The 27,928-nt window shown below is 46.8% G+C and overlaps 1 protein-coding gene and 1 long non-coding RNA gene across 2 annotated transcripts in view; one reads left to right on the top strand and one right to left on the bottom strand.

Moving 5' to 3' along the window:
* Nucleotides 1-27,928, top strand: part of LOC310842222 — a 274,827-nt gene that overhangs the window by 45,339 nt on the left and 201,560 nt on the right. The gene's annotated exons all lie outside the window — the stretch shown is intronic.
* The window catches only part of ASXL2 (ASXL transcriptional regulator 2), a 60,573-nt gene that overhangs the window by 13,617 nt on the left and 19,028 nt on the right, over nt 1-27,928 (bottom strand). Inside the window, exons 2-6 of the mRNA XM_083733927.1 lie at nt 21,626-21,708; nt 18,455-18,563; nt 15,793-15,955; nt 2,158-2,273; nt 1,006-1,132 (exon numbers count right to left, since the gene is read on the bottom strand). Coding sequence (XP_083590053.1) covers nt 1,006-1,132; nt 2,158-2,273; nt 15,793-15,955; nt 18,455-18,563; nt 21,626-21,708 — 598 coding nt within the window. The remainder of the gene's footprint in view (nt 1-1,005; nt 1,133-2,157; nt 2,274-15,792; nt 15,956-18,454; nt 18,564-21,625; nt 21,709-27,928) is intronic.

Raw genomic sequence — 27,928 nt, 5'->3', positions numbered from 1 at the left:
CTTCATTTCCCCCCCTAAAAACTGGGTGCGCCCTATGGTCCAGTGCTCCTTATGGAGCGAAAAATATGGTATATACTGCTTGGTTGCAGTAAAACCTCTAAGCAGTTTATACACACAATGCACCTCCCCCCAGCAGCTAACAACTTCCCTGCATGGATATCCCAGTGGGAACCATCCCCAAAGGAGTTGCTCCTGGGGAGTAAGAAGACAGGAGGCAGTCCTGCAGCTGAGCCCCTGCCTGGCAGCAGGCAGAAAGTCATGGGCTCCGTCCCGCTGGCATCTGCAGGGAACGACCCTTTTGCATGTGACCAAGGCACATGCAGCTGCTGGCACGTGTACAGGGGCTGAGCAGGCTGACCTGGAACATAACCCCCATGCAAACAGGGAATTGCCTCTACAGCTAAAAAAAGCATTTCAACCAGAGGGGCTTGGGATGACCTTTCTCTGCTGAGGGCCACTGAAGTGAAGGACATGAGGCAGGAGTTGGTAATGCAGGCAAGCTGTACAGGAGCAAGCTGCCAGCTAGCTCTGCGGAAGCTCCTTTTATTGGCACAATATGCAAAACCAGTCAGATACATTTTGGACTGTGACCTTTACACATCTTCCAATCCCGAGATCGTGGGGTGGTACAAAGTTATTTTGACACCTGTTTCCACCGCATCATTTTCCCCTTGCGCAATGTATGACGGAGACAAGGGTCACAGACAGGGCACGGCAGACCGCTAAGAGAGCAAAGGTTAGATAGAGGGCATGATGTTCAGACAGCTGTGGCTTTGTCTGTGGGGGGGGGGAGTGTGCTCTGCACCCCGAAGTCACGCGTGCAGACAGCTGAGGCTGCCCGCGGGCGGAAGTGTGCTCCACACCCAGCCATCATCCCTACAGGCCACTTCTGGTCAACGGCTCTGACAACAGTAAGAAACAACAACGGACTGCTGGATGCCGCTTCAGGCCGGCTGTTGTGCCTGTAAGAGGCAAGGGGGCAAGCGAGGTGTTGGGGTCTCATACCAGGCTTTGCAGGGACGGAGGGGCTGGCGGCCTTTGCGTGTTGCTGGAGGAGGTGGTGGTTGGAGGAGACGGGCTGCACGCTAGCTCCCCGGCATTGCTGCTGCTTCCGCTGCTTCTGCTTCAGAGCCTACGAGGAGAGGGAGGAGACAGAAAAGAGGAGGCAGCAGGGCCTTTTTAGCTGTGGCACACAGATGTGGGAACGCCCTCCCCAATGAAGCCTGGCTGGCCCCATCTCTAAGTTCATCCCAGCACTGCACCTAGGCTTTCCAGGGAGGCTTCCCTGGGGAGCCTGAAGACACTCTGGTTTTTCCTGCTCTTTTGCTGGGGGGATGCCCCCCAGTTCTCTAACATTGTTCTTGAATGCAAGAACAGCCCTGCTGGGTCAGGACGGGGGCCCATCCAGCCTGATATCCAGGGGAAGCCACAGCCCCTCTGTCCTCCTGCGGCTTCCAGCGACTGGCATTCAGAAGCAACAATGCCTCCAGCCATGGAACCAGAACATGGCCATTGTGGCTGGCAGCCCTTGGTAGGCCCCTTCTTCAAGAATGTGGCTAATTCACTGTCAAAATACCCAGGCTGGTGGTCATCACTGCCTCCCGTGGGATCGAGTCCCATAGTTTAACTATGTCTGATCTGCAGAAGTAGAAGAGAAGAGTTTGGATTTGATATCCTGCTTTATGACTACCTGAAGGAGTCTCAAAGCGGCTCACATTCTCCTTTCCCTTCTTCCCCCACAGCCTCAGTGGGGCTGAGAGACTTCAGAGAAGTGTGACTGGCGCAAGGTCACCCAGCAGCTGCATGTAGAGGAGCGGGGAAGCGAACCCGGTTCACCAGATTACGAGTCCACCGCTCTTAACCGCTACACCACACTGGCTCTCACTGCAGAAGTACTTATCTGCTCCTAGTCTTCCTACACTCAGCTTCACTGGGTGTCCATGACTTCTAGCGTTATGAGAGACAGAGAGAAACGTTTCTCTATCCACTCGCCCCGTACCAAAGAGCTTTGGCTCCCTGACTCAGAGGAGCCGCAGAGGGAAGGCACACCAGGCTTTTGGGCCTCAGGGCAAAGGGCAGGTCCGTGCCCCTGAAATGCAGAAGTGGGAGGAATATTTCAGGGACCAATTTAACCCTGCCCCTCGCTTCTCCACTCACCTGCTTGAGCGCCTTTTTGCTGAGCTTCTGAGATGATGAGATGGCTTTACCTGGTGGAATGGAAGGAGAGGGGCAGCCCGGCTGGGGAGAGGTCACTTGCAGGAGCCTGGCCGACGCTAGAGAAAGGAAGAGAAAAACAGCGCAGGGAAGCTAAGCCAGCAGCCCAGGACAAGTGCACGGCACCCAGTTAGAAACTGAGAGAGGAAAGAGCTAAAGGGCACCTTAAACCGAGGTGATGGGCGCTGCAACGGAGTGTCTGGGCGTGCTTTTTTATGACAAGAGTACAAAGCTGAAAATGAATGAACTGCAGCTAAAATCTTATGTTCATTTTTCACATGGTCTAGTCCTCATCTGAAGACTGCAAAAAACCCCACAAAGCCATATTTCCCCTGCCCACCCCCCCCAATATTCTTATGAGGGTCCCTTCTCCAGTGGGGAGGCAGAAAAAGGTCCTCCTTTTCTTCCAGGAGTGGCAGTTTTAATCTGAAATCTTAGGCACAGCACCATGCCCAGAGCTCAGAAACTGCTCGCTTTAATGAAATTCCCTGTTGCAAAACGGGCCTAGAACAATGGGAGTTTCGAACGCTTAAGTCACCTTCTGCAAAAGGCCAGGAAAAGGCTGTCTGCTCCGCCCACCCCCCGGCACATGGCCAAGAATATCCTGCCCCAGAGAATCACAAGAATTATTGCCATCTTTTTATATGGCCCTTTCCTGAAGTGGATCACAGGACAGCAACTGAACAGTAAGTGCAGCTATTCATGAAACCATCAAAATGGGTTGTATCCAATGTAGTGCTAAGTCACTTGGCGGTCTGCTCGTTCCACTGGGGAAATGTTTTCTGACAGCAGAATACTTCACTGTGCAAGAAGATGCACAAGCAAGTCGCTAGTTCACTTTGCGGCATGACGGAAGGCGTGACCTGCTACGTAGCGAGTTTCTGCTAGCGCAGCCATTGGGCTGGACTCCTCTGTTGCGCAACATCGCCAATCATCTGTTCACTAGCACAAGAGCCTAACGTCAGTAAATAAATAGCATAAGAGTAAGAATAATATCCACAGAACACCATATAAAATTCCTGCGATCTAAATGAAGAATTTTCCTGTGATGTAAACAAACAGAGCTGCACCTTAACAACACAGACAGGTGGATATTATTATTATTACTTATTGAATTTATATACTGCCCTATACCCGGAGGTCTCATGTTGTGCCTCACGGAGTTTCTCCCACGTAATCTCATGTGCCGAATTTCAGCACAAAGAACAGGGATGGCCAGGGGCTGCCCTCCCAATGCTTTCGACTCCCAACTCTTGCCGGCCCCAGCCAGCAAGGCCAAGGCCAAGGGTCAAGGATGATGGGAGACACAGTTCCAGAACCCCTGGAGGATGTAAGGCTGCCTAACCCTTGCGCAGAGCATGTCACCCATGTGCTTTGCCCCTCGAGTACCAGAGCAAAGAGCAACGAGGGTGGCGAGAGCTCAGAGTATTTGGTGGCAGCGCTTGCCCTCCTCCGAGGCAAGGCCTTTTGCCCCACAAGATCATGCCTCCACCCCTCTTCCTGGAGCCCCCCGTGCGCATTCCCTGGGTGCCCCCAGCGGACAGAGCTGGGCTTGGACTTGGCAGGGCGGCATTCAGACCACATCCTTGTCGCAACAGGCTTCCCTTCCGCCTCTCAGCCTTCATTCCCAGTCTGCGGTGAGACCCTTGCCCCACACTTTTGGCAAGGATGAGCACGAGAGAGGCTGCAGAAGACTTTCTGAATGTATAGTGCTTCTGTTTCTGTATGTTTGCATTAGCAGTTCATACGTTGTTGGAGCCCTGCTGCTGCCACAGAAGAAAGCTGTCTCAACATGTGGCACACATGGCAACCGCCGTGATGATAAATTCCCCAATGAGGAACAAAGGCAGCAACAATCCTTGTGAACAATTTCTAAACCACCATTGGGAAGCTGAGCTTTGAGCTGACCATTTACACTTCTGAATTCAAGCTGGTGTATTGTCAGAGGTCCCCGAAGCTAAAATGCCCACCCTTTGCTGGGAAAATTCCCCAGTGGCTGAAATAAACTGACACGTCCCCATGTCTGGGGGTTTTTTGGGTTGTTGTTGTTTTTAAGGAAAATAACCTATCACTCATTCTGCTGCTTATATTTATCTGGAGCATCTGCATCTACTTTTCAAGACCCAAAGACCCCAAAGTGGCTTACATAAAACCAGAAAAAAAGAAGACAGCTTCTGCCTGCAGGCTTACCTGCCTAAAACAGGTAACACAAACGGAAGAGGAGATAAAGAAGGAAGAGGAAAAACAAGGAAACTCAGGGACTAATTCTTAATGTTCTTACAATGAACCTTCTTCCTGAACCTTTTCCAACTCTACAGAATCCTTTCTGAGTTGAGGCGACAAGAATTATATATGCCAGGGATGTCCAACAGGTAGATCGGGTTCAACTGGACGATCCCCAGGAAGTTTTGGTAGATTGTGGTAGATCGCTGGCTCCTCCATCCGGCCCCCCTACCTCCCCCCATCCTCTAGATCACTAGAATGGAAGATAGAGTTTCTGCAGCGATGCTGACTGTCTCCTAAGCGTTCTATCGCTGAGCGCCTTTTTTCATTTATTAGACCTGAACCCCACCCAAAAAAACTGGGATGTACCTCCCTAAAGAAGCTCAACAACTTTGATCTGAACCCCCCCCCCAAATGATTAAAAGATTTTAATCATGTGAGTAGATCGCAGTCTCTTGGAAATTGGACATCCCTGATATATGCTATTCCAAATGTGGCTGCACCATATATTTGTTTAATGGCATTATGGTAATGGCAATTTTATTTTCAATTCCTTTTCTAACGATCCTTGGCATGGAATTTGCCTTTTTCACAGCCACCACACACTGGGTGGACATCTTCACTGAACTCCCCACGATGACCCAAAAATCTCATTCATGGTCAGTCACCGCCAGTTCAGACCCCATGAGCATATAAGTGAAATTAAGACTTTCTGCCCCAAATGTGCATCATTTTGCACTTGTTTACACTGGCAAAAGCAATTCATTTCATTGCCCATTAACCCAGTCTGGAGAGATCCTTTTACCCTTCCTAAACAATCTGGTACCAACAAACTTGGCCACTTCATTACTCACGTCTAACTCTAGATCGTTTAAAGGTAAAGGGATCCCTGACCATTAGGTCCAGTCGTGGCTGACTCTGGGGTTGCGGCGCTCATCTCGCTTTACTGGCCGAGGGAGCTGGCGTACAGCTTCTGGGTCATGCGGCCAGCAGGGCTAAGCCGCTTCTGGCGTACCAGAGTAGCGCACAGAAATGCCGTTTACCTTCCCGCCGGAGCGGTACCTATTTATCTAATTGCACTTTGACGTGCTTTCGAACTGCTAGGTTGGCAGGAGCAGGGACTGAGCAACGGGCACTCACCCCGTCACGGGGATTTGAACCACCGACCTTCTGATCAGCAAGCCCTAGGCTCTGTGGTTTAGACCACAGCGCCACCCGTGTCCCACAGGTCCCAATACTGACACCAATTTTCTCCAGCAGGCTGTGGTAAAAGAATGGTGGATAAATGACATAAACAGGGAGAATGGAACACGTTATTACTGTCTGTAAAAGTTAAACTGCTCTAAATACCCAGTATTGGGTATTGGGACCCAGTTAAACTGCTCTAAATACACCAACACTTCACCAGTGGGTTTAAAAACATACCTAGGAGTCGGAAATGGTCTTTTCAGGAGTCCAGTTGTTTTAAACAAGCTCATCTGGGAAAGTCAGACTCTGAAGTCAATGGGACACCCCATGACTCAATATAATAAAAACAGACACGACACAGTTGCATCTGGGTGACAGAAGGCCTACGAAACTTATTCACCAAACTTATCTTCCCAAAATCTTTGCTGAGCAAGATTTGCAGATATGAACATGAACCAGAAGCATCCCGGAAGAACAGAGGCAGCTGGCTTCAAGGGCTGGTGCTGTCAACAAAGCCACAAGCGATGCCTGTCACAGGAAGTGACAGAACTGGTTTAGCAGAGGAAAATATTATTTGGGGAGATCTGTTTCAGCATCTCTTGACTGCTCACAGGCAGCATTACCTGCTCCATTTGGAGGGTCTGGCAGCGAGGATCCCAGTTAGTCCGCCAGCTCCCTATCCATACAGGCTCCCACCTGCAACATGCAGCGGGAATCTAGCAGGGATGTATTTTTGCACTGCACTCCTGGCACTACAAAACTGTGATAACAGTCTGGGATAAATATAGGAAAGCGTTAAAGGCAGCAATCTCTCTTCTCTGGTACTTGGAGTACTTTTGAATAGTTCTGCCAAACCTCATTATTAGATTCCTTAAATATATTTATTCTATCTGTCTAAGTGCAATTACATTCAACGACATGGTTTTTAATTTTATCACAACCCTCTGGTCTTCAATATATGATGTGCTGTAACATTCTGCTAATATATGGGTGGGATTTGCTTGCCCAGGAAGATGCTGAAGAGAGAGGCTTAAGGAGGCCAGCGTCTGGGGCTGAGTGACCCATGCTTGACGGGCCCACCCTGGTCCTCTGTGAAGTCTGGCCAAAGGAGCAGAGTTGCCCAAGCCAACCCTGGGTGCCCTTTCAAGAAGTCCAGTCTTCTTCCACGTAAGACATTTGCTATGACTTCTGTCATACTGCTGCATTTTTATTATGTTCCCCCTATGAAATAAGGCCCCAAGCGCTTGCTAAGACCTTTATCCTCATTGGCCTTTGCCCACCATTAAGAGTAGCTTATAGTATAATTTGCTCTTGTTCAGAAGCCCAGGCCATCATCATCATCATCATCATTATTGTTTCTTGAATTTATATACTGCCCTATATCCAGAGGTCTCAGGGCAGTTCACAGAAAAACCACAATATATATAATCAGAATAAAAACAACAACCCAATAACACCCCTCCCAAAAGAGCCTCATTTTAAAAGGGCAAAGGATGCCAATCACATCAACAAAAGGCTTGTTTCAAAAAGGAACGTTTTTGCCTAGCGCCTGGGTGTATAATGAAGGCGCCAGGCGGACTTCCCTGGGGAGAGAATTCCACAGACAGGGAGCCACTGCAAAGAAGGCCCTGTTCTCATGTTGCCACCCTCCGGACCTCTCGAGGAGGCAGCACACAAAGAAGGGTCTCAGAAGGGCCAATGCCTCAACCCCATGTTAAACTGCACCCAGTCACTGAGTACAGTACAGCTTCCGTAATTTTCATTCCATGACTAACTCTGAACAGGTTTTCAGGCTTGGACACCACAATTCCTCCAACTCACAGCTAATGGGATTCTCAATTCTCATAAACTTTATTCTCCTATGGGGTCGTAACTGCTGATGACTCAGAATGTTTGAGCTCCCATAAAGCAGAATGTTTTCTGGCCAATGGCCCACCTAGTCCAGGCTCCTGCTCTCACAGCGGCAAAGGGAAACCCCCAAACAGGAGCTGCGCACCAGAGCCCTCTCCCCATCTGTGTTTTCCAGCCACTGGGATTCAGAAATATAGCTGCCTCGGACAGTGGAGGCAGAGCAGAGTCATTCCGGGGGCAGCGTTTTGCTAGCCCGCGGCTGCCGACTCTTGGTGGTTCTGCAGCTGTGGCCACTGAAACAGGACACAGCAGCGTTCACACCCCCTGCAGCCGGCAGAGAGAACAGTAAGCATTTATGCTGGCGCAACTTACAAAACGCCAACGTGCTTCAGAGTGAAACCCCCGAGTTCCAGAGTTAGGAAAGCTGCATTTCCCAAGTGGAATTCATTCTTCATGACACAAGGGTGATTGGGTGGCTTTCTCAAAGTCAGCCCAACTGCAGACACACCTGGGTCCATGCCAGCAATTCACTTCCTGTCGGAAGTGGCGCTGGAGACCGCAGGAGAGAAGAGCGCTGGTGCTGCACTCCAGGCCTCTGGCGGGGATTCCTAGAGACTTCTGGTTGGCCACTGTGAGAACAGGATGCTGGACCAGACAGGCCCCTAGTCCGATCCAGCAGGGCTCTTCTGACATTGTGATGATTCCCTGCCCCACAGAATGCCCCCCATGCTTGGCTGAGTTAGGGTGAAGCTGCGCAGAAAGCAGGGCAGGACCTCTGCAGTGATAGCTGGCAGCCACAAGTTTTGCTGAGCCCTAAGCCTGGAGGAGGCAGCACACACAGGGAGGCTCTCTGCCCTGCCCTGCCCTTCCCTCCTCCCTCCCTCCCTCCGTGGACAGCCACGTAAGGAGCTGGTCACAGGCAGTGGAAACCGTCTCCAGGCTTCCCTGCAAGGCAGGGCCACTCAGCCTTACCTCGCAACGGAATTTCAGAAAGCTTCTCTCGGGACATGGCTGTTGCCTACAGAGAAAACAGACACCTTCTCTCTGTTCTCACAGAAAAAGAGCTCCGACCAGGGCTGGCTTTCGGCACCCCACACGCCTCATAGGGGCTCCGGATTGGCTGGACCCACAAACGCGAAGCTTGTCTCCGCTTTAAGTGTCAGTCTCGTTGCTGTCACGAAACTTTATTTTTGTACATATAAGGAAGTCTGTTGTTGATATGATCTGAAAGCGCTTCCTGTTTTGTATGTATATGAATAACGATGGTGGAACCACATTAGGGTGAACTGCTAAGCTAACCATGGCCAGCCTTCCTTCCCGCACGGCACAAAATACTCAGCTCAGCTGCTCCGTCCTTCCACTCACCCCCCCCCCCCCGCCGCAAAGAAAACAGGTGTTCTCCTAAGAAGAGCCCGGGGTCCTCTGTCAGCTCACAATACAGCCAGAAAGTTCAGCTGCTGCTATGCAGTGGTGCCAGCCAGGTTGGCATGCAAGAGATACAGGGTCTTTTCAGTGGAGGCCCCAGGGTCACCTGCACTTGACCCCTTCAGGGCAGGACATTATAGAAAACTTGTCTTATGGAGACTTCAGTTTATTCGCTACCTAAAGCAAGTAAGAACATACACGTGCTCCCGAAAGCTGGGTTGCAAGGCACAAGCCCTGTTCTTCATTAGATTCATCAAGGCAATCTATGACTGAAGGACTGGCACTACGAAACAGCCGTCTCCCGAGCCAATCATCCGCTCTGTTGTGCCTGCCACTCATTTAAGCAGCGTGCAACACAATCCCTGAACATCAGATCTGCACCGAAGTCCATTGCAATTCCCAGTTACAGCACCAGAGTGGGGCTGAGAGGCAGCCTCTGTGATTTAGGTACACTTGTGTCTCTGCCAAAGGAGCTTGCTGCTTAAAGCACCTCTCAGCACCTTCAGCTGTGCAAATGGGAGGCACTCACCTGTTCATTATGTTCTGGGTGTTCTACTGGAACAGGTAAGAACAGACTCTCCCAACCCTTGGCTCAGACACACTTAGGAAAGCCAAGCTTCCCCGCCTAACGTGCCACTCTCTGACGCAAACACCCAAGAGCTTCAAGGGCTTTCAGTGTGGTTTACATAGCAAAATAGTCAGTTTTAAAGTCTGGAGGCAGGTGGACCCTTGTTCTCAACAGACAGGCCTTTCCTGCTAGTTCTAAATATTTTAACATTGCTATAAACTTGCAGATGAATGCCAAAACACAGCAGCAGCACTGCAAGCGCTCAGAATGCAGCCTCCCTTTCCATTGAAAGTGCCAGTTCCTCCTTTACTCACCTGGCAAGGCCCAAATTCAGAAGCCTGTGTTTCCTCAGCCTCGGCTGACGACACCAAATACCTACAAATAACAAAGAAGAGAAGCTGCTGTTTCCTCCTTTGCTCCAGGAACCTGGGATCCCGTCCGTTTTTGCAGGGAAACACCGAACCCTGGACTCAAGAGTTTGCCTGGCGTGTAAAGGAGGAAAACAGGAAGACCGGAGGACCACTAAGCAGGAAGACTGAAGCTTCACAGGTGGGGAAACTGACCAGTTAATGGTGCTGAAGCCCCTACCAAGGATCTCACCAAGATATAAACACCAAACTAAGTACTGCTATGACTGTATAACATACCCTTTGTATATTGTTTGACCAGCACCCAGTGCTTAAGGATGTGCGTGTTTTTTAATATGAAGTTGGACACAATTACTTACCAGGAACATCCACCTTCCTCCTTTTCTCTGCGACCCATTTCCAAACTTTGTGCCAACCAGTATGCTTAGATTGTGCTGCTGGAGAGTATTAGCACACAAACTCACAGGTGTAGGTCCTTTAAATGGGTCATAGGATGAAGAGCAGGATACAAGTTTTTTAAAATAAAAAAACAGTAGCTAGAATTCAAGACAGAGATTAACTAGCAACCAACGTGGTCATCCGGGGGACCATCTGCCTGACAACTGGAAAAGAACAAGCTGTGGCCACAGCGGCTCTCAGGGCAGCCTGCCCCCACCCTCCTTGGGCCAGCAGCTCAGGTGTGCCGCTGCCTCTCTGCCAGGAAGGAACAGCTGGAGGCCTTTCTCCTGCGGAGGCCGCAAAGGGATGGCACAGCTTTTGGAGCACCAGAAACATATCAAAACATAAGAAGAGTTTGCAGGATCAGACCACCAGCACAGGTAGTCCAGCATCCTCACAATAGCCAACCAGAAACCCCAAAGGGAAACCTGCAGGCAGGAACTGAGTAATAATAATAATAATAAATTTTATTTATACCCCACCCTCCCCAGCCAAGATCAGGCTCAGGGCGGCTAACACCCAATATAAAAACAATTGAGTGAAATACAACTTAAAAACAAGATTAAAATGCAACATTAAAATATTAAAATACAGCCTCATTTCAGTGGAAACTCCAATCAAAAACTTTTTTGGGGATGAAAACATCAAGGCTAACTATACAAACTGGTCCTACATGGGCCAGAAAAAAAAGCCAGGGAAGTCCCCAAATGGGAGTTCCATCACAGGAGGAGAAAGGAAAGAGGGGGAGGGGATCAAGTTGCTTCCAAGCCAAAGGCCAGGCGGAACAACTCCGTCTTACAGGCCCTGAGGAAAGAAATCAGATCCTACAGGGCCCTGGTCTCATGAGACAGAGCGTTCCACTAGGCCGGGGCCAGTGTTGAAAAGGCCCTGGCTCTGGTTGAGGCTAGTCTGACTTCCTTAGGGCCCGGGACCGCTAGGGTGTTGCTATTTATGGAACTTAAGGTCCTTCGCGGGGCAGACCGAGAGAGGCGGTACCCTAGGTACAAGGGTCCTAGACCGTGAAGTACAAGAGTCAACACCCCTCCTGTGGTTTTGAGCAACTGGTGTTCAGAACAATTGAGCCTCTGTTCACTGTGGAGGCAGAGAAGAGCCATCCTGGCTAGGAGCCACCGATAGCCCTCCCCACCTCCATGACTTTGTCCAATCCTCTTTCAAAGCCATCCAAGTTGGTGGCCATCGCTGCCTCCTGTGGAAAGGAGTTCCACAGGTTTACTTCACTGTGTGAAGGTTTCCTTTATCTGTCCTGAACTTCCCAGCTTTCAGCATCACTGAATCCGAGTCTCATGAGAAAGGGAGGAACACTCTCTAACCACTTTCTCCAGGCATAGTTTCATAAACTTCTATCAAGTTGCCTCTCACTCGCCCTTCGTCTAAAAGGTGCCAAATGCAAAAATTATTTGCAACTCAGATTAAGCATCACAAACAGATCAAAAATCCAACGTAGAGCATACTAAATTAGGAGAGACCTTCCACCAAAAGGTCACCCAGAGTCAAGAGGGTTTTATAGTACTTCTGCAGTGGAAATGTGCTCCCCAGGGAGGCGCCTCCAGAACCTGGAGGAATTGTGGCAGAAGCCTTGCTCCTGAAAGTTAACACTTCTCTAGATCTTATGTTCCTTCTCCTATCTTTAAATGTGAAAGACAGTCCCTCAGGGAATAGCCATTTGAACAGAATTCCTTTAGATTTCAGCACATCTGTCAATATCTTGTAATTATTTTGTTTTTTAGGAATTTCCTTGTATATTAATATATTACGTCCATCTATTGCCATTCTTCATTTTTGTAAGATCTTATCTTTCAGCAAGGGGCGCAGGTGGCGCTGTGGGTTAAAGCCTCAGTGCCTAGGACTTGCCGATCGAAAGGTCGGCGGTTCGAATCCCTGCGGCGGGGTGCGCTCCCGCTGCTCGGTCCCAGCGCCTGCCAACCTAGCAGTTCGAAAGCACCCCCGGGTGCAAATAGGGACCGCTTACCAGCGGGAAGGTAAACGGCGTTTCCGTGTGTGGCTCTGGCTCGCCAGATGCAGCTTGTCACACTGGCCACGTGACCCGGAAGTGTCTCCGGACAGCGCTGGCCCCTGGCCTCTTGAGTGAGATGGGCGCACAACCCCAGAGTCTGTCAAGACTGGCCCGTATGGGCAGGGGTACCTTTACCTTTACCTTATCTTTCAGCAACCTCGAATTGAGGAAAACTAGGCAATCCCCTGGCCCCTTAAATGGTCTTTTAGCATCTGGTTTCATCCTGAAAATTTCGTCAATATCCAATATCAAGTCTTCTTCCCTCACTCCAAGCCATTCCGCTATTTCCTTTTGTCAATTTATTCATGATGTCCTCACCTTGTGTTTCTGGGACACCTCTAAACCTCAGAAGAGCAGAAATGGCTTGACACTGGTACCTCTGGATGCGAACGGGATCCGTTCCGGAGCCCCGTTCACATCCTGAAGCGAATGCAACCCGCGTCTGTGGGTCGTGATTCACTGCTTCCGTACATGCGCGTGACGTCATTTTGAGCGTCTGCGCAAGTGGCGAAACCCGGAAGCAACAGGCTCCGCTACTTCTGGGTCGCCATGGAGCGCAATCCGGAAATGCTCGACTGAAGCTACCTCAACCTGAGGTGTGACTGTACAAGGGAGGCCACCTTGGAGGTATCGTGGGGTCCAGAGTATTAGCAAGGCAAGAACAAGGTGCCTGATTTGGAGAATGGAGCTCCTGGGATCCAGCCCATGGCTAAACAAGCTCTCACCTCCTGGGATGCCCCTGCACCAGGATAGCTTGAAAGCAGTCTTCAACACCAACCTCACAGCAAGCTTAAGACGGCAGTACACCCTGAAGGCTATGGAAGTGGGGATAGTATAAACAGGAGAAGATCTCTCAGCAATAAGAGGAAGAGAAGAATGGGGACAGCATGGCCTTAGCTGGGAAGAGGGGGCCCTGATCACAGCCACCTTCCGTTCACCCAGAAGCAGCCCCAGGTTCCACAACTGCCAAGATGGGGCAATCTCCGCTCTTCAAAGCACAAACAGATCAGCACTGCCTCTGCCTCGCCAGGATCCAGCTTCCTTCTGCTTAACCCTCACCCACCCACTGCTTCAGATACTGGCTTGCAAGCAAGCCGGCTGCTCCCAGAGGCTTAGTGAGCAAAAGGGCACTGGGCCAGCTTGATGAGCCGTTTCATAGGGATGAAAAGCAGCACTGCTGAAAACACAGAGCTCATGGAACAGGGTTAGGCCAGTTCTTATGGTCCTGAGCAGGCATCTAGGCAGTCGACTTCCTCTGGATCGTCACCATTCGTTACAACAAGGTAGAGACAGACACCTCCAAGAGCGGCAGGGACCTAACCTCTTTCAACTGCTGCTTTTTGCTACAGGAAAGGTCAGGGCTGCACTTTTATTCTTCACCGCAGCTCTGCTGTGGAAGCAACACGTGGTTATGGTCACAGGCAGGAGAAGCATAGAAGAATGGTGAATAAGCAACATCATGCATACTCAGTTATTGCCCCTGAGTTGCAAAGCACAGCCTCTCAAAAAAGTGATCAATGTACTTCATGCACGGTCTCAGTCATCTTTACAACAACTATGCAAGGTAGACCAGTGCCGTAATCTCTGTACAGTGGTACCTCTGGTTAAGAACTTAATTCGTTCTGGAGGTCCGTTCTTAACCTGAAACTGTTCTTAACCTGAGGTACCACTTTAGTTAATGGGGCCTCCTGCTGCTGCCGCGCCACCAGAACACAATTTCTGTTCTCATCCTGAAGCAAAGTTCTTAACCCAAGGTACTATTTCTGGGTTAGCGGAGTCTGTAACCTGAAGCGTCTATAACCCGAGGAACCACTGTATTACATTACTGAGGGAGGGGGCTTATTAATTTTATCTTATTATTTAGCCCATTATTGGCTTGCTGAAGACCCTGCCGTTGCTTGAACAAAGCGTGGCTCAGAGACTTGCTGCCTCGCATTTCAAGGCCTCAGCTGCTATCGGTCCACCATCTCAGCACAGATTCATTGTTGTGAACCCAGACGATACTTGACCTTCACAAGCTCCTATCTCTTCTAGCAAACGGAGACAGACAGTTAGCCTTGAGGATGACGAGCTTGATAAGAAGCTAATCTCAACATAATTTCAAAATCCAAGAGGGATGATGACTCAGCTGCAATCTGGCTCTCCCAAGCTTTTCCCGTCTCAGTTTGCTCATGTTACATTCCCAACAGGGATTAGCCACACCAGATTTTACAGAAATGATTCACAGTTCAGCATGGAAGACTCTCCACATTTCCTAGAAGTGTGCACTATTCAACTTTCCCCCTGATTACACATCTAGTACAACTCTGAACTGCCCCTCATCAAAGCAGCAAGTAGCAGCCAATTCTCATTTGGCAACTTGTTGCATGCCTCCCCCTTGCTGCAACCGAGCTTCAGTGGCGCTGGAACAACTGCTGCAGCCTTTTGCTGCCACTCCTACATGGGGAGGTCTTACAACGGTGTTTTTTGACCTGGGGAGGTCTACCAAGTGTGAGAAGTCCTGTCTCCTATACCACAGAGCAAGAGACGGGTACTTGCCCTAAGTCACTGTGCGAACTTTCCTGGCTGAACACACATGCAGATACCGCTATATGATTCACGGCTCACAAATCATTTATTCAGCTACTAAGTGGTGCTCTTCACTAGCAAGAGCATTTTGCAGGTGTTTCTCATGAACAACAACAATGCAGTAACTTGTTGTGGTGGTCACTGGCTCCTCCAGCTCCTTGCACAGAAAACTGAACATCACCCTCCTGCCCCCGCAGCTTGCAGCCTGCTCTTTTAGTGTCCAGGATTTCTAGCAGTAGTTGCACTACAATGAGGGCAACCCAGCAGGCCCATGTACTGTGGCACTCCAGGGACACAGCACGTCTCCCCACTTATTAACTGAAGGCGGGCAACAAGATGTCAAGGTTTCCTGAGCCATCAATGGGCTGTGCTGGGACTGCAAGTTCCACTGCCCTGCATAAGGGTCTCTGCACATCCGGAAATTTGAAATGCCCTCTGAATCAGAAGCCTTGCAGGCAATTCTGAACTCCAAACAAACAGCAAACAACCTTTCCCCCAAGCGCCCCAAAGCTACATTCAACTGAGTCAATTCCTCTCCAAAAGTGAACTCTAGCTTCTCCCCACCTCCAGAAAGATCCATTCAAAGCAAGGGAGAGCTTGCCCATTTCCCGACTGTCAGGGCCAGGGACAAAAGCTCTATTCAGGACAATATTCAGATGGCACTTGACAGCTTCAGGCTTCTGTTTGGAGCACTTCACTGGCTACCAACGCAAGCTCAGGCCTGAAATTTTTTGAGTACTAGTGCCATACTCTAAGCGACCTCAGCTAAGTTATCCTCTGAAACCACTTTTGCAGTGAGGACCAGGTTGCAACAAGCAACAGCAAACGGCCCCAGCAACTGGTGTGCAAAGCAGGCTGGGGGTGGGGGGTAGGGGGAGGACAACCAGCTTGTGAGTTTCTTCAGGAATAGCTACCTTTCCTTCGCCACCGGCTTTTCCTTCCTCCTTTGTTGCTGCTCCTGTTGCTGCTGCTGCTGCTGCTGCTGCTGCTGTTCTCTGAGCTGGGGGAGTCTGACTGCACGTCACTGCTCTCTTCCGAGCCTTCGGAGAGTTCTTTCAGCCCATCTGGAACATCCTTCTGCAGGCAAAACACAAAGAGGGGGACCTTGGTGCGTTTATCTCTATGTCAGTTCAACATTCACTAAGACTGGGCCACGGGGTTGGGGGTGGGCGGGGAGAGAAAGAGAGAATTAAAGACAAGAACATCGCAAGCGCCATCCTCTGGCTCAAAAGTCAGGGGGCATAATAATCCACCCGGAGGCTCCTCTTGCATGCAATCCGATTTTAAATTAGTGGCAACTGTGCAAGACTTTTTTCCAGGAACCTGAAATTGCAGGTCGACTACGGTCCTGAGGGCCAGGGGACTCTCCTCCACTCCACAGCAAGGCTCCCTTTTGCCCCAAAGCATTCCCAACAAAGGGCTGGCTGCCCACCCACCCACCCAGCCTCCTTCCAAGGAATGGGATTCCACAGCCCACATAGACGAAACCTTTCTCCTATGGAGATAGCACTCTTTTTTATGTTCTTTTAAAAACTTGGCTGTCAGCCCATTATGTAAAAACAAAAAAAATTCCTTCCAGTAGCACCTTAAAGACCAACAAAGTTAGTTCTTGGTATGAGCTTTCGTGTGCATGCACACTTCTTCAGGTACCTGCATGCACACGAAAGCTCATACCAAGAACTAACTTAGTTGGTCTTTAAGGTGCTACTGGAAGGAATTTTTTTTGTTTTGACTATGGCAGACCAACACAGCTACCTATCTGTAACTAGCCCATTATGTAGTCCATCCTGCCCAATCTCCTTCTCTCTATCCAGTTCTCATGGCCTGTTTGCACAGGATTTCTCTTCTAGAATCTCCTACGGAGTAATTCTTTCCAACGCAAAAGCATAAATATACGTATATATTGCCTTCTTGTGCACCTGAATGCTGCCAACCCTCACCAGCAGCTGCCCTCCAGGGTCTCAGGCACAGAAGGCGGCTCCTCCCAAGACCCTTCGGATGGATAGGAGAGTGATTCAAGTCTGGAAGGAACAGCAGGCAAAGTGTGTGCTCTATGACCTCTTGCCAGGGTCCATTCCAGTATCTTGGCATAACTCCTCAAGGCCACATGCCCTGAGCACCTTTGCACCCAAGCAACTCATCAAGAAGCCACTGGGACGCTTTGCCAGCTCAGGCCCAACAGCTCCTGCAGCTAACAAAGCTCCCTCAAGCTAAACTGGGTTTCAAACAAAAAAGAGAAACCTGTTTCCGATTTTCAGGCAGGTCACAACCAGTTTGCTCCTGGAATGATTTGCAGCAAAAGCCAAGGTAAGCTGTCCATCATCGCCCCACGCATGGCACAAACCTTGTCAGAGCAACAGAGAAAAAAGAGCCCCCCCCCCGCTGTGTCCTAGATTCAACCTCCGGCACTGCAGGTGCTGCCCCAAAGCTATGCCATTCTTTTTGGATGGGCACAATATATAATAATAATAATTTATTAAAATAATTTATTATTTATACCCCACCCATCTGGCTGGGTATTCTGGTTAATTAGGAAGATCTCAGGTCAATAAAGCAACCCCAGGCCACCTCCTCAGCTCTGCAAGAGGACCTGGAGCAGACTTTTTAAAAAGCAGCAGCCACCCTCAGAGTCCACCTCAAATCCACCTATACTATACTGAACTGCCCCCCTTTAAAGGGCACAGCAGCTGGCAGGTATTACAGAGCCCCCACCCTCTGCCAAGCTCTTCCTTGCTCTCTTTCTCCTGCCATTCTCCACGCCGCTGCCCTCTCACAAACCCCCCTAGGCAGGTTCACTAGGTGGGATGGGTTGGAACTTTCCATGTGTGTTGGCCAAGGCTGCTTACCCAGTGAACTTCAAGGCCCAGCAAACTCTTCCATCACAGCCTTCCTGATCAAAATCTTAACGACAGCACTACTACTCCAATATGCACATGCTAGACACATGTCCGCTGAAGGCGAAGCAAGTGGCTTTAAGCAGCATAACTAGTGTAAGGACAACAGAGGGGGGAAACCCAGGCTCAAAAAAATCATTTCTGCAAGCCAACACCATGGTTATGATCCAGATGCTTAAAGCCCACACCAGGAACAAAGATGCAAAATTACAGTGGTACCTATGAACTTAATTCGTTCCGGAGGTCTGTTCTTAACCTGAAGCTGTTCTTAACCTGAGGCGTGCTTTTGCTAATGGGGCCTCCCACTGCCACCGACACACGACTTCCACTTGCATCCCAGGGCAAAGTTCACTACCCGGAACACCTACCTCCGGGTCAGCAGAGCTCATAACCTGAAGCGTTCATAAGGAGGACGGTACGTAACCCAAGGTTCCACTGTATTATAATTATTATTATTATTTATACTGAATTTATATATTACCCTTGGTCACAAGATCTCAGGACGGTTCACAGAATAAAGCACAAGATAAAAACACAAGTAAATAATAAAAAGAAAAACAAGACAACAGTACCCCCATGCTTTGAGGGACTGCTGTAAGCCACACAGTGCAGTGTGTATCCTGGCAGTGCGTGGGATCCCAACGGCAGCCCAGTTCCGATTCCTTGCAGGAGACTCCCTTACCTTCAGGGTGTAAACGCCCATCCGCCCTGGGACCTTGTAGAAAATGCCCTCGTCCCCACGGGAGTTGGTGTGCAGCATAGCATTCAGGCATGCAAGAGGAGAAGTCCCACTGAAAAGAGAAGGGCAGGGTTAGTCCCCCTGGCACACACAAGGGGAATGCTGCTGCCAAACTTCGTATCTGCCCTGTCCAAGGCCTTGCCCAGCTGCTGATGACTTCAAATGGGAGCCAGTCTCCCCATGAGCCAGGCCAGGCTGACCAGCACTGAGCTCACAAGGCAGTGGCACTCGAGGGCAGCTTTGGAGACAGCAAACAAATGCACCCAACAGCTGAACAAAGAGGAGCCCCAAAGGGAGGGTACTGCGGCATATATTGCATGGAGGGCTCACACACAATGCATTCCTGTCCTGCCCCTTTCTTCTTGAGGCCAGGAGGGAGACTTGCTCTGGCCTTCAGAGCAGAATAGCATCCCCAGAGCACGGGGAGGGCTTTCTTTGCTCCGCTGTTTCCTTTCTAGTCCTAAGAACGTAAGAGGAGAATGCTGGGTCAGGCCAAGAGGGACCCATCTAGTTCTGCATCCTGTTCTCAGTGGCCCACTGGACGCCCCAAAGGGAAGAAGCCCACAAGCAGGACCCAAGCATAAGAGCAACTCTCTCCCCTCTGGTGGTTTCCGACCATCGCAAAAGAGAGTAGTCCTCATAGCTAGTAGCCCTAAATAAGCGTGTGCTGGGCTGAGACCGAGGTCCAGGGCTTCTTGATCAGCTGCAATCAGCAGGGTCTGTTTGATGTCCATAATCAATCAGAGAAGAAAGACTCCAAGGCTCAGTTTTAGACTACTGCAAGCTGATTCTAATGTAGTTTATCAAATCTCCATTAAAATAAACCAGCTTTTTTCTGCTGCTGTTTTTATGTGTTTCTTTACATGGTTTTAAAATACTGGCTCTTTCTTTCTTATCGTTTTTAGTAAACAGATAACAGGCAAGTAATACAAGAACCCACAATTAAAGCAGATCTGTCTCTATGCAATGCTTTAAGCCTTCATTGGACAGAAGTCCGTTGGAGACACAAATGCAATGGCAATGTTTATTGTTTAGGATCTGCTAAAGGTTGCCTAAGCACTTAATCAAACAAGAAAAACATCGGCTAGAGTGTTGTAGGTTTAAGAAGAATTCCACCCCCACAATACAGTTTGGTTGATTTACATCAGGCCACAATATCGGTGAAAGATTTGCTTTGGTCAATTCATTTTTGCTGCTTAGCTTGTGCCCTTCCAAATCTTTGCACCTGAAACCAAAGAACACAACGGTGTGCCTAAACCTTTTGGCAATCACATTCCAGGCAAGTTATTGGTGGGACTGAAGATGCTCTCAAAAAATGCCTCCAGTCCTGCGAGTGTGTGCAGAGGGGCTTCCGCCTGCACTCGTCACCTCCCAAACCAGCATGGGCCTTGCAGTAGTTTATGCAGCTGGCCCCACGGCAGGGGAGGGAACCCCGGGCCGTAAGGCACTTGCCCTCCACCACAGACGCATCTTGTGCTTGGCACTTGTGCGGTGCAGCTGGTGGTTCCCAGGCAGGCATGCCTGTGGTCTAATTCAGCATTCAGGAGATTCTGGAGTGAGCCACAAGATGGCTCAGAGAAGCTTGGCATGTTAATCAGAGATGAAATCATCCAGACTGAAGAGCTGCACTAAGCTCCTTTTGCTCAGCAAAGCCACAGCCCAAGCCGAGACGGCTGCTCAGGTCAAGGAGGACTAAAGGCAGTTCCGTGCGCTAATCAGGAACGCACCAGCCCTTCCCACACCATTCAGCTGGCTGCTGCGTCCCAAAGCTCTGGCTCCAGGCAGGCAGGAAAACAACCCTTTAACCTAAATAGTATTGTCACACACACACACACACACACACACTTCTAAGCCTCAGAGCAAAACAAGCTTGCCGCTTAAAGTTAATCAACAGTGATGTTTGCTAGCTGAATTCAATGGCATTTGTACACCAACAGTAGTTCTTACCTTCTGGAATTGATTGAAATCCAAAAAGAGTGGAGGGGGGAGAGAGAGAGAAAGAGAGAGGGAGAGAGAACTCTTTAAATATTTAGCAAAGCAACATTTTCCAACTTTTCCAATGACCATCCACATTTCCCAGAAACTAAGCACATAACTACCTGGAAGAACAAAACCCGAGTGTAATTAGCTAGGCCAACATATTTTGGCAGAATGACTTGCCCAGATCTTGTACAATATCATCAAGCTGGGGTAATTACAGCTATTACAAAATGTGAAACTTCTCTCATAGAAGGTGCAAGTAAGGCTATGTGTGTGAACCTGAGAAAAATCTACTACAGATACAGCTTGGTGGAAATGTGGGTTAGTTGCAGCAGGTCACTGACACATTTATTGTTCCTGTCCTTGTATACAAATTAGATTCGACCTAGAAGAGACCTACACAAGATGACTGGATATGCATTACCAATGAAACAAAAACCAGTGCTTTTAGAAATTAATAATGTGAATACATAGAGAACTCACTGGATAATAACCCCAACCCTACCAATAGCTGCTAAAATTACAATTGCTCAGAAATAAATATATTTCAGGTGGCCCAACATACAGAGAGAGGATAAATAATGTTTGGCAGACACTGCAGTTAACTAAATTAAGTGTTTTTAGTTTGAGACACAGCAGGAAGTGAAATTTACAGTGCAGCAGCAACCTTTTACAGAATTTGGCAAGGCAAGGTACAATAGGAACAATAATTGCTTTGCCATAATTTACAGCTTGTTGTAATTTAAAACAGTGGTGTTTCCATTATACAGATGAGACTTATCCTCTTTATTTCAACTGCATTGCTGTGTGAGTGTGGTTTTGTAGTGTGTTGTGTCTGATGTGTTTAATTGGCATGTGTGAGCGTCCACACACAAAATAGAATAGATAAACCTGCATGGCTAATGGCAGGCTGAACTGTGGATTGCCATCAACACACTGAGAGAAGTGCAAACATACTTGAATGTGCACTTATTTGGGAGGTGGGTATGTGAAACACTTAATATGACCCCAAAAGGGAGCCGTGTTAGCTGAATGGCACTCCACACACAATACACCTGGAAAGTGTAGCAGGTCAATAAAGGTGCTTAAAAGCTCCCAAAGCAGCTATAACCATGTGACTCAATCAACACTCACCTGATCTCTTTCAATCCTTCTTTCTGGATAACTTGAAGGATCTCTTTATGGCTCATGGGAGTGTTGGGATTTTTTTCTAGGACCTGGAAAGAAAAAGATTTAGAGGGAAGGTTAAAGAGGAAACTTTGGTTCTGCCAGGCGTTGTCTGTCTGCCTGGTCTTCAGCTGCATGCTGAATGATTTGGACCCAATTCTGCCAACGGTTTATTTCCCCAGGCACAAGCTGATGGACAGGAACCAGGCACAAGCCTTAGGCAGGGGGCTGGGGAACTTTCAGGCTTTCTGTTTTTCCCTTTCTAAGGTAGGAGCAGGCCTACAGGAATCCCATCTCCACTCTCCCCTTGAAGCTATTATGGCGGGTAAACTCTGTGGGCAGCCTGCCCAATTTTGTTCAGGAAACATGATAGCGACACACACTTAGTACCGTACACCTAACTGGTGTAATTATCTGTCTATGTATTTCTATCATCAGATTTCAAAGAGATAAACAACTACGTGACATTTAGAAGACATCTGAAGGCAGCCCTGTTCAGGGAAGGTTTTAATGTGTGACATTTTAATGTATTTTTAATCTTTGTTGGAAGCCGCCCACAGTGGCTGGAGAAACCCAGCCAGATGGGCGGGGTAGAAATAAATTGTTGTTGTTGTTGTTGTTGTTGTTGTTGTTGTTGTTGTTGTTGTTGTTGTTGTTGTAGTAGTAGTAGTATAACCAAATCAGTTATTTTTGATATAACTGTAAAAACTACTCTGAAAATTTATTATTCCAAAAATGAAACCTTCATCTGGTTGTAAATATGCAAGAATGAGTCTTTCTGTAAAAAAATGATTTAAATCAATTCTTACTGACTAGTGATGTAAATCAAGTCTTACTGACTAGTGATGTAAATTGTGATTTAAATCCAATCCAGCCTGGCAGGTGCCACATGCAGCAAAGCGCTGCTGCTGCCAGCATTCCAGGCAAACACAACGCATGATACAGCCTTGCCTGACTGAGCTCTGCCCCACCCAGGGCAACTGGCTGGCAGCCATGGGAACTGGGCAACGCACAGCAAGAACCCGGCTCTCTTCCCTATGAACTCTGAGGTGGCATCTTGCTTGAAGCCTGGGAGGCCACAAGGTTTTAATTACCCGTTAATTTGTACTGTAATGAAGTAGATCGGTTCATTTGTCAGCTGACACAAAATTTACACACATTAATAAAAGCTGAGAACAGCATAGCAGAAAAAGCACAATGCCAACAGTGCTAGACTCAAAGCAAATGCGTCTCCCGAAAGCTCAGGCAAGCAAGTGTGGCCGACATCTAAAAATTGACAAGATGGGAAACAACTGCATTTCCCAGGGAGGGAGGGAGGGAGGGAGTTCCACAATCAAGGTGCCACCACAGAGAAGTCCCTTTCTCTCTTTTTTTTATAAAATTTTTATTGTATTTTCAGTTTACAAAAAAGAAAAAAGAAGAAAGAATAATAATCCAACCTTCAGAATACATTTTTAAGTTGTTAACTGAACTTCCCCACATCTCCCTCACCCTGCGTTCTTTACAATAAAACATATCAGCAAATTATTTCCTAGTTTCGTGTCTTATTTATATCTTTCAAAATATTTTACTTCTAGGTTTAAAGTACCTTTTATCCAATATTTATACCTTAAAATAAAAGATATAATTACTTTAAATTTCAACTTTTTCTTACTTATAACTTATCTTCCTATTTTCTCAATCTAGTTGCGGGGGCTAAGTTTCCAAATCATGCAGATTCTTAACATTCATACAACTTATAGTGTTTTTGTAAATAGTCCTTAAATTTTTTCCAGTCTTCTTCCATTGTCTCTTCTCCCAGATCTCGGATTCTGCCCGTCATTTCAGCCAGTTCCATATAGTCCATCAACTGCGTCTGCCATTCTTCCAGCGTGGGAAGATCTTGTGTCTTCCAATATTTTGCTATAAGTATTCTTGCTGCTGTAGTTGCGTACAAAAAAATGTTTTATCCTTCTTTAACACCCTTTGGTCCACAATGCCCAGGAGGAAGGCCTCTGGTTTCTTGGGAAAGGTGTACCTAAACACCTTTTTTAACTCATTATAGATCATTTCCCAGAAGACCTTCACTTTTGGACAAGTCCACCAAAGGTGAAAGAATGTCCCTTCAGCCTCCTTACATTTCCAACATTTATTATCAGACCGATGGTAAATTTTTGCGAGTTTGACTGGGGTCATGTACCACCTATATATCATTTTCATAATATTCTCTTTCAAGGCATTACATGCCGTAAATTTCATTCCAGTGGTCCATAACCTTTCCCAGTTTTCGAACATAATGTTGTACCCAATATCCTGAACCCATTTTATCATGGCTGATTTGACTATCTCATCCTGGGTATTCCATTTAAGCAGCAAGTTATACATTCTCGAAAGTACCTTGGTCTTAGGTTTTAACAGTTCTGTCTCTAGTTTCGATTTTTCCACCTGGAATCCTCTTTTTTTTGTCCAACTTAAAAACGTCTTGAATTTGAGCATAATGAAACCAATCTTGCACCCTATTCTTTAATTTTTCAAAGCTCTGCAGTCTCCAGTTGTCTCCAGTTTTTTCTATTATTTCCCAATATTTTGGCCACCCGACCTCCATATTGAGTCTTTTTCTGGCCTTGGCCTCCGCTGGTGATAACCACCTCGGAGTCTTACCTTCTAATAGGTCTTTGTATTTTGTCCAGACCATGAATATAGCTTTCCTGACAATATGGTTTTTGAACATTTTATGAAACTTTACCTTGTCATACCACAAATATGCATGCCATCCAAAAGCATTATCGTACCCTTCCAGATCTAGGACATCAGTGTTCTCAAGGAGTAACCAATCTTTCATCCAGCAGAAAGCCACAGCTTCATAATATAACCTTAAGTCTGGCAGGGCAACCCCCCCTCTCTCTTTGGCATCTGTTAATATTTTAAATTTTATTCGGGGCTTTTTGCCCTGCCAGACAAACCTAGAAATATCTTTCTGCCACTTCCCAAAACACTCCACTCTGTCTACGATCTGTAGGGTCTGGAACAAAAATAACATCTTCGGCAATACATTCATCTTTATAGCTGCAATTCGGCCCATCAAGGAAAGTTTCAATCTTGACCAAATCTCTAAATCTTTCTTAATTTCTGACCAACATTTTTCATAATTATCTTTAAATAGATTCAAATTTTTGGCAGACAAGTTTACCCCTAGGTATTTTACTTTTTTAACAACATTTAATTCTGTCTCTTTCTGAAACCCATCTATTTCCAAAGGTGTCAAGTTTTTCTCCAAAACCTTAGTTTTTTGCTTGTTCAATTTAAACCCCGCTACCCGACCAAATTCATAAATTAGTTCTAACACTCTCTTCGTACTAGATTCTGGCTCCTGTAATGTTAAAACCAAATCATCTGCAAAAGCTTTCAGTTTAAATTGTTTCACTCCGACCTGTATTCCTTGTACCAACCGGTCTTCCCTAATCATGTTCAAAAGCACCTCCAGAACAGAGATAAATAACAGAGGGGATAGAGGGCACCCCTGTCGTGTTCCTTTTTCAATTTTAAATTCTTCTGTCACCACATTGTTTACTATCAGTTTCGCTTTCTGCTCTGAATAAATTGCTTCTATTCCATTTTCAAACCCCCTTCCCACTCCCATCCCTTCCAAATTTTTCTTCATAAATCTCCAAGAGATGTTGTCAAAGGCCTTCTCCGCATCAACAAAAATTTACACTGATTTTGTATTAATGTTGGTTTGCAAAAGTTCCAAAATGTCAATAATATTCCTAGTATTGTCTGACAAATGTCTTCCTGGGAGAAAGCCTGCCTGGTCTTTATGGATTACTTCATTTAATACTTTTTTAAGTCTACTCGCCAAAATGTCTGCAAAGATTTTGTAATCCACATTTAGGAGTGAGATGGGACAGTAGTTCTTTAGTTGAGTCTTTTCAGTTTCCACTTTAGGGATCAATGTGATGAAAGCTTCTTTCCACGATTCCGGTGCCTTCTTCCCCTCCAAAATCTGGTTGCATACCTCCATTAATGGTTGTATCAAATAATCTTTCAATGTCTTATAATACTTGGAGGTAAGCCCATCCGGACCTGGAGATTTGCCTAGTTGCATATTCTGAATGGCACTCTCTATTTCTTGTTGTGTTATTTTATGATTCAGGATTGTTCTCTTTTCCTGAGCAAGTTTTGGTAGACCATTTGTTTTCAAAAATTGGTCTATCTCCTTCTCCTCTTGTGGCCCTTGAGTGTAAAGCTTTTTAAAGTATCTCTGGAAGCACTTCCTAATTTCTTCAGGTTTCTGGATATTTCTCCCTTCAATCTCTAGATTGGTGACTGTGTTCAGTTTTTGTCTCTTTTGCAATTGCCATGCTAAAAGTTTTCCACATTTATTAGCTGATTCGAATGATCTTTGTTTCATCTGTTTAATTTTCCACTCAACTTCTTGATTTATCAGTTTCGCATACTGTGCTTGATAAAATTTAATTTCTCTCAAGATCTCCTTCGATTTTGGTTTAGATCTCAACTTTTTCTCTCCATCTCTTATCTTCTCTAAAATCTTATCTTTTTTCCCATTCCAGAGCCTTTTCTTTATCGTGTTCTGTTGTATCAGAAACCCTCTCATAACTGCTTTGCTTGCGTCCCAGATTGTTCTTTTTTCCACTGTGGTATTCAAATTTATTTCAAAATAGTCTTTCAAAGTTTTTTGGGCCTTCTTCACAATCTCCTGATCTCTTAGTAGAGTGTCATTCATTTTCCATCTAAAGGAACCGGTTGGAGTAAGTCTTAATTCCATTTTCATAGCGTTATGGTCGGAGCAAGTTTTTGGGCAGATTTCCACTTTTCTAGTCACAGGTGCCAGCCTTCTAGTTGTCCATATTTGGTCTATTCTTGTCCATGACAGATGGGCCTCGGAAAAGAAGGTTCCTTCTCTACCTAAGGGGTTCTTTGTCCTCCAGATATCAATTAAATCCAAATTGTCAGTTAGTTCAAAAAAGGTTTTGGGTAGTCTGCCATCTTTTGTTAGACTTTGATCTTGTGACTTATCCATATTTGTAGAGACCACTCCGTTCATATCTCCCATCAGGATGATGTTAGTGTAATCTAAATAGTCCAGGATTGTCTCATGCAGTTTCCTATAAAATTCTGATTTCCCCTCATTCGGTGCATAAATTCCTAATAACAAAAATTTTTCTCCTTGGGTCTGTATTTCAATAGCCAAAATTCTTCCTTGCTCATCTTTGAATAAAAATTTTGGTGACAGGCTCTCCTTTGCATAGATCACCACTCCTCTTTTCTTTACTTTGTCCGATGAAATAAATTCTTGGCCTAATCTTTTGTTAATCAAGACTTTTCTGTGGAGCCTGGTCACATGTGTTTCCTGCAAGCAAATGATGTCCAATTGTTCTTTTTTCAATATATGAAAGATTCTTCTTCTTTTCTCTGGGGAATTTCCGCCATTTATATTCCAACTAAGCAACTGCAGAGACATCCTGGATCAAACTATTGGTCCTGTGGTGGCGTCCCTTTCTTTTGGTCCTCTGGTCCCGAGGGTGTAGGTGCTGGTATAGATGTAGGTAGTGGTGGTGGCCAGGCTCCTGTTGTCCCTTTCTGTAGATCCTCTTCGTAATCGTTCAAAAACTTTTGTTGGTCTTCTGCTGTTCTAATTTTAACTTTCTTTCCTTTAAAATTAAAAGATATTCCTTGAGGAAACTCCCACCTATAAGGAATTGAGTTGCCTCTCAGTAATTTTGCAAGTTCCGTATACGTCGCTCTAAGATCCAAAAGCTGTTTGGGTATGTCTCTGTAAATTTCAGCTCTGTTGCCCTGGATGACAAGCGATTTTCCAAAATGAAGGCCTAATATTTTATCTCTCTCTTGCTTAGATCTTAAAATAATCAAACAGTCTCTGGGTTTATCCTTCCTCGTCACTCTTCCCAATCTGAAAGCAGTCACAATTTTAAAATCTTTATCCTCTTCAATACCCCAGAACTTTGAAAATTCTGATGTCAGATAGCCAATCAAATCCTCCTGTTCAAGTTCTGGAATAGCTCTAAGTCTAAGATTGCTTTCCCGATTTCTCAGTTCAGTCATCGACCAATAGGCCTGCTGTTCATTTATCTGTTTATGCAGCGGCTTCACCTCCACCTTTAATGCCTCAACTTTCAAGTTGGCTTCCTCTGCTTTTTGTTTGGCTTCCTCAGCCAGTTTGTGGTTCTCTGCTGTTACTTCTTGAAGATTCCCAATTGCTTGTGTATGTTGAGCCACCTGGTCAGTCAATTTATTTACTGAGGATGTAGC

The sequence above is a fragment of the Podarcis gaigeae genome (assembly GCF_964106915.1).
Source record: "Podarcis gaigeae genome assembly, chromosome: 3".
Taxonomy (NCBI): Eukaryota; Metazoa; Chordata; class Lepidosauria; order Squamata; family Lacertidae; genus Podarcis; species Podarcis gaigeae.
This window is presented reverse-complemented; position numbering and strand designations above follow the sequence as displayed.